Source organism: Hyperolius riggenbachi, chromosome 7 (genome assembly GCF_040937935.1).
Source record: "Hyperolius riggenbachi isolate aHypRig1 chromosome 7, aHypRig1.pri, whole genome shotgun sequence".
Classification (NCBI taxonomy): Eukaryota; Metazoa; Chordata; class Amphibia; order Anura; family Hyperoliidae; genus Hyperolius; species Hyperolius riggenbachi.
In genome coordinates, this window is record NC_090652.1 from 222,982,910 (window position 1) to 222,989,981 (window position 7,072).

General features: G+C 48.6%; 1 protein-coding gene across 5 annotated transcripts in view; it reads left to right on the forward strand.

Moving 5' to 3' along the window:
• SH3BP4 (SH3 domain binding protein 4) overlaps positions 1–4,056 on the forward strand; it is a 175,328-nt gene extending 171,272 nt beyond the window's left edge. For all 5 annotated transcript variants that reach the window (XM_068245280.1, XM_068245279.1, XM_068245281.1 and 2 more), the window contains exon 5: positions 2,466–4,056. In XM_068245280.1, coding sequence (XP_068101381.1) covers positions 2,466–2,690 — 225 coding nt within the window. In that variant the 3' untranslated portion in view covers positions 2,691–4,056. The remainder of the gene's footprint in view (positions 1–2,465) is intronic.
• The last annotated feature ends 3,016 nt before the right edge of the window (positions 4,057–7,072 follow it).

The following is a 7,072-nucleotide window of genomic DNA, read 5'->3' on the forward strand; positions in this document are numbered from 1 at the left end:
GGGGGGGGTCTGGGGAGAATCTGAGGGGTGGGGGGTGATCAGGAGGGGGCAGGGAGCAGGGGGGGGGGATAAAAAAAAAATAGCGTTGACAGATAGTGACAGGGAGTGATTGATGGGTGATTAGGGGGGTGATTGGGTGCAAACAGGGGTCTGGAGGGTGGGCAGGGGGGGGGTCTGATGGGTGCTGTGGGCGATCTGGGGCAGGGGGGGGAGAAATCAGTGTGCTTGGGTGCAGACTAGGGTGGCTGCAGCCTGCCCTGGTGGTCCCTCGGACACTGGGACCACCAGGGCAGGAGGCAGCATGTATAATACACTTTGTAAACATTACAAAGTGTATTATACACTTTGTATGCGGCGATCGCGGGGTTAACATCCCGCCGGCGCTTCCGTATAGCCGGCGGGATGTTGCGGCGAGCGAGCGGTGACAGGCGCCGGCGGAGGATCGCGTCACGGATGACGCGATCGCTCCGCCCATGCCCTTAAATGGACCGCCGCCTCTGTGGGTGAGGCCGTCCTGCAGGGCTCCACTTCCCCGCCGCCCCTGTGTAGTGGGCGGTCGGGAAGTGGTTAAAGGGACTCCGAGCACCTCTCATGGGTATGCCTTTAAGCCAGACTACTTCCAACAAAGTCGTGCTATGACCCCTCTGAAGGAGCCTCTTGCAATGGCCATGCGTGTCACTTCCTATTCCTGCTTCATTCAGTGATGCACTTCTCTAATGGAGAAGACAAGGGTGACCCGGAAGTTATAACATTGCCAAGATGGCAGCCGCGATTTTTAAATTGAAATTGAACGAAAACTATTTTGTGTAGAGCGGCGATTCAGGCACCAAATGAAAGAGGAGAGCACAAGCTACAGAAAGGTATGCATCTTGAAGTACTTTGCAGTACTGGTCGGAGTCTTAAAGGATACCCGAGGTGACGAGTCCCTTTTTTTTTAAAAGGACATCTGGGTTGAAATGTTAAAGATTAGATTTACTTACCAGGAGCATCTTCCAGCCCCGAGCTGTCTTAACTGGTCCCTTAGTGTAGTTTCACTACTCTAGTGTGCCACTAGTCCCTTCCCTTTATAAGCTCATTCAGAACAGTTGTGTTTCCATGGCTGGGAGAGTTCTGTGCTTGTGCAGTTAACAAATACCTAAACTGTGCATGTGCAGAACACTCCCTGACACAGGAGCGCGATTGAGAGACATGCGCCCGTGCATGCACAATAGCCCATGACCACAGCTGTTGCTGGCGATCTTTGGGAGGCGGTAGTGGCACACTGGAGGGCAATGGAACTACACCAAGGGACCAGATAGACTGCTAGGGGCGGGAAGAAGCCCCAAGTAGATCTAATACTTAACATTTCAGCTCGGATGTCCTTTAACCTCCTTAGCGGAAACCCAGAGTCAGGCCCAGGCTGGAAATCCGAAACTCAGAGCGGTAACCCCAAACCCGACTCGTGGTAGCCACCATGAGGTATGGATAAACAGTGGCAGCATTTCTAACGCTCCTCCCCCAGGATCCAGATGCTGGCAGCCATTCTTCTTCTGGTCCTTGGAGGCTCTCGATCCCTGTGGTGGGATTGCAGTCTGTCATGACAGACTGCGATCTCTCTATAGGGGTACGGAGGGAGAATTGCACCACTGGATCCATTTAAGGCTGGATTCACATTGGTCAGTTGCATAACGCACGCCTTAAATTTGTGAACTGCAATTGAGACTGGACATAGACTTTAATGCAAAGCCTGCATGCAGCGAGTTAGAATAACGTGATCTACTACTGGGAACAGGCCTAAGGAATTGTATGGGTAGTTGACATGCAGAATTTTTCTGCAACGTAACTGAGCACTGTGAACCTAGCCTTACAGCTCTTGCTAATGTTATCCCATAGCTCCCAACTGTCTTTCTTTTGTAGGGACAGTCCCTCTTTGGGAGCCCTGTCCCTCTTTCCTCCTCATTTTTCCTTCTTTCAGGACTTTGTCCCTCTTTCTATGTAACTAAAGTATATATAGATTTCTCTACTAAAAAAAAGTTTGGGTGACTCTAAACTTTATTCCCATCCTTTAAATTGATATATTACTAATTATAAAATGTTAATATGGAGGAAAATGAACCAGGATAGAAAAGACAATGTGTAGTTTGAATTATAAAACCTATTTTTCTTATGGAATCTTTATGGTATGCGTGATTAGGGGTGTGGCGTGAGGTTGGGATCAGGGGTGTGGCAGGGGCATGGCTTAAGTCCCTCTTTCTCATCTCAAAAGGTTGGGAGGTATGGTTATCCTATGTGTGTGAGTTTACACTGGAGCAATGTGATTTTGTAAAAATTGCCCATAGCATTATTGCATTAGCAAGAGCTTTTCAAATCCCTAGCGTTTAAAAAGCTCGTGTGAATCAGCCCTAACTGCTCACTGAGCTCATAGTTAAGCTGCTTGTGGAAAAAGGCCCTAAGTATATAATGCAAGGCTTTCTCTTCTGTTGCAGGCCATGTGGAAGCCAGCCTATGACTTTCTCCTGACGTGGAGCGCTCAGATCGGGGACAGTTACAGAGATGTGATCCAAGAGCTTCATACAGGTCTGGACAAGATGCGCAACCCTATCACTAAGAGGTGGAAACATCTCACAGGGACTCTAATCCTTGTCAACTCCCTGGACACCCTGCGGGCAACAGCCTTCAGCACACAGGACCAGGAGGACTTTGTTATCTAGACATGGGATCCCAGTGGAAGGATTTGGAACTGGATATTTGATTTAAACACTTTATTGGACGGTCAGATTCAGGCTGTAGAAGAACCTACATTGAGTCACAGCGGCATTTCCTCTATTCTTGGCACAGAATCCTGAACGCCCTCAGATTCTTTGCAGAGCCATTGTATATTAATGATGCACAATCCCTCCTGTGTTGCCAGGGGTTACCTGCGCATCCTGTGCTGTATTTATTTTCTTTTAATCCATACTGACAGATAACCTTTTTTGCATTGGAAGCCCCTGACTTTTAGGCACCAGCCCTCTCCTTTTCACGTATAACTGTGTGGTTTGTGTACAGTGTAAATAAGTGGGTGGACTCAGCGGCACGGGCGGCGGATAAGCCAGAGCCTAGATCCCTCTGACTCTCTTGGTTGGGATTCTTTATATGAGCACAGATGCATTTTACAAGTTTCTTTTCTACCTGTTTTTGTATAGTATTAGTCCCTAAACTCATGTGTGATCACTTATTTTCCTCCCAGGGTCTTGTGTGCTTTTATAACTCATTATCTGTGTGTGGACCATTTTATATGATCTTACCTGATGTTTTGTTACCATGTGTTTTTATTTATCATTGGCTAAAGAGTAGCCTTGTATATATGTAGTTTTATAGAGTGAAGCAGAGCCCTTCTTCAGACAGAGAACTGTAGGACAATCATCCCTTGTGCCTGTTAAAGCAATATGTCTAGATTGGAGTGGGCTTAATATCCATGACAGTCCCTGTGATGGGACAACATGCTGTTACCTTGTGTCTTACAGTGCAGACTAACTGCTTGTACTGATCTCACCTGGAAGATCTAACATCTTCTGCCTGTTTTCCCAATGTTGGGTGGGATGCTGTAGCCATGACTATTGGGGTTGTCCATTTCCATTCCTCGTGCCAGTATTTTGGGTTTATAGAGCCATTTCACACTGTACTTTATTCACTGCAACCTGTATTTAGAGGTACACTAAAATAAGTGTGCGGATCCTGGCCCCTGAGGGTTGGAGTTGAAGAACCTTAGACTAGATGGTCCACAGGTCCCAATGTTAGTATTTTTCTCTGTGCCTTATACATGTTGTATTACTGCAGGCCAAGCCCTGCTGCCCTGATATAGACCAATGGGCTTACATCACAACTGAATTATCTGTCATAAAGGGACACTACACTATATGGATGGATAATGTTGCTTATCCAGTGAATGAGGCCTGGGATAAAATGAGGAAAACCATTGGCAGACCTTCTCTTCTTAATTTTTTATTTTTTTTTCTGTTTTTATGTTTCTGTCAGATTGCTAACTACCTCGCATCCATTTAACAGAAGTCTAATAAAATTCTAAGGTCAAACCATTCCTTGCTTTCTTATTTTTGTGTTACACATACAGTTAGCCCATTTCAGTTAAAAACCTGGGTTCATGTTGTAACTACAATGTGCATGTTACTCAATTACAGCATTAGTCCATCCAGTCATCCTCCTCCACACGTAGCAAATGCCTAAACAAATGTAAGCACAGCAGGGGTTCTTCAGCACATTATAACAATTTAACTGAATATACGAGAAAAAAACAAACCTAGGCAGTTTCAGAATCAGAATCTTTATTATCGCCAAGCACGACTGGGTCGTGCCCGGAATTGGGCTTGGCACGTGCAGGGTACTGATACAGGATATAGATACATATACAGGACAAATCAAGCAGTTAGAAAGGAACACAACATTTGCAGAGAGAGACAATGTAGCGTAAGTTACAACACAAAAACATCCAAAAAACAGCCAAAAGGTCAGATTGAGCTAGAGCACCGTCTAGCTGTATGTAGAGTGCCTCAATGCCGGCATGGTGGTGTGGGGATGGGCAGTTGCGTGGAGAGAGTTCAGAAGGTTGACAGCCGAGGGAAAGAAACTGTTTTTATGCCTTGAGGTCTTGGTGAAGATGGACCGGAACCGGGGTCTCCGGCTCGAGGGGAGCTGACTAAAGAAGCGATGGCCTGGGTGTGAGGGGTCGCTGGTGATCTTTAATGCTCTGGAGTACAGCCTGGAATGGTAAAGGAGGTCCAGAGAGGGAAGGGATCTCCCTATGATCCTCTCCGCTGATCTGATGACCCTCTGCAGTTTGAGTCTGTTGCTGGAAGAGGAGCTGGCATACCAAACCAGGATGGAAGAGCATAGGACGGATTCGATAGTAGCGGAGTAGAAGTTTGTCAGAAGTTTTTGGGCCATACCAAACTTTTTTTAGTTGGCGGAGAAAGAGGAAAGCCCAACAGAGACTTTTCTGTGTGGAGGCAGTGTTGGCCTTCCACTTCAGGTCATTTGAAGGCGGACGCTGGGGACTCTTTCCACCTCCTTGCCATCGATGCAGATTGGGGACGGGGTGGAGGCGCATCTCCTGAAATCAACAATCATCTCCACAGTTTTCGCTGTGTTTAGGACCAATCCGTTCTCTCTGCACCAGTGACAGACACCTTCAACCTGGTGGCGGTACTCTTTCTCATCATTATTGGTGATCAGACCGACAATGGTCGGGTCGTCAGCGAATTTGATTACTTTTACCAAGTCTGACGTGGATTTGCAGTTATTTGTATACAGAGAGAACAGAAACTGCGACAGGACGCAGCCTTGTGGGGCTCCTGTGTTGGTCATCCTAGGTTGTGAGGAGATGGTGCCCAGCCTAACGACCTGGGACCTGTTCGTGAGGAAGTCCGTGATCCACAGACGTAGGGTGGGGTGGACTCCTATTTTGGCAAGATTGTCTTGCAGTATTTTGGGGCTGATGGTATTGAATGCTGAGCTGAAGTCCAGTAGGAGGATCCTGGCGTAGGAGTCCGGTCTATTCAGGTGATCATAGACGAGCTCCAAGCAGATGTTAATGGCATCATCAGTGGACCTGTTTGCTCTGTACGCGAACTGGTGTGGATCTAGCAGTCCCTCTGTGGAGTGCTTAAGGAGGGGGAGCACCATGCTTTCGAAAGCTTTCATGATCACGGATGTAAGTGCCACGGGCCTGAAGTTGTTGAGGTCAAGGCTTCCCTGCTTTTTGGGGACAGGGATAATGGTGGACCTCTTAAAGCACGCAGGTACTTTTCCATCCTCACGAGGTCCCTCCAGGGAGGCCGAGGGGGTGGGGGCAAGCTGACGAGCGCAAGTTTTCAGGCAGGCTGGTGACACTCCGTCCAGACCAGAGGCTTTCCTAGCATTTAGCCTTAGCAAGGGTTTCAGTACATCCGCCTCCCTCACTGACGGTGGGGGCGGGACCGGGCCCAGGGCGTCAATGTCAGAGGATTGTGCAGGCGGCTGTGGGAGTTCTGCAGGTGTTGGCTGGTTCTCGAATCTGCAGTAGAAGTCGCTGAGACTTTCTGCCAGCTCAGTGCTGGGTGTAGCGTGCTGAGGGGGAGGCTTGTAGTTGGTAGCAGCCTTAACCTTCCTGGCGGTAACCCCGAATGTAGTTCAAGGTAAGCCACGCAGTAGGTTTTCTCAGGCCCTGCTGGGCCGATTTACTTAATTTTTTTTTTTTTTTTTTGCTGGACGCAGCTAGCACTTTGCTAGCTGCATCAGCACACCGATCGCCGCCACCCCGCGCTCCATCGCCGCGGGGTGCGGCCCCTCCCCCCCCCAGACCCCGTGCGCTGCCTGGCCAATCAGTGGCAGGCAGCGGCGAGGGGTGGATCGGGACTCCCAATGACGTCACGACGTCGCTGACGTCATCCCTCCCCGTCACCATTCTTTGAACGGGATTTCCTGATCGGAGATCGCCGAAGGCGATCGAAGCGGGGGGATGCCGCTGAGCAGCGGCTATCATGTAGCGAGCCCTGTGCTAGCTACATGATTTAAAAGAATAAAAAAAAAAAAACTGCTGCGCTGCCTCCTGGCGGAATTTTTTTATACCGCCAGGAGGGTGTAACGATCGGTGAAGCACAGAGAGGATCTGATTACCAGTGATCTGCAGAATCACTGATAATCCGATATACTAGCTAACCTCTGTTCACCTGAGTAGAGTGTAGTGTTAGGTGTAACAGTAACACTTAGAGGACTAGGCCTCAGTGCAGCAAGGAGGACTGCACAGATTCCTTCCGCAGACCTGAGCTCTCCAACACGGGAGGAGTCAGACTGACAGTAGGAAGGACAGACTGAAAGTAACCTTCAGGAGGAAGGATCACTAACAGAGCGAGGAACCGCCTCTAACAGTAAGGTCGGTTCTCGAGGTCGGACAAGCCAGGTCGTACACACACGGACAGATAAAGTACAAAATCAGGAGGCAGAAGCAGAGTCAAGGAACGAGCCGGGGTTCGGCAACAGAGTATCAGAAATATCAAGGTACAAGATCAGAGTTCAGGAGGATAGTCGAGCAGGCAATAGGTCATAACAGATAATCACA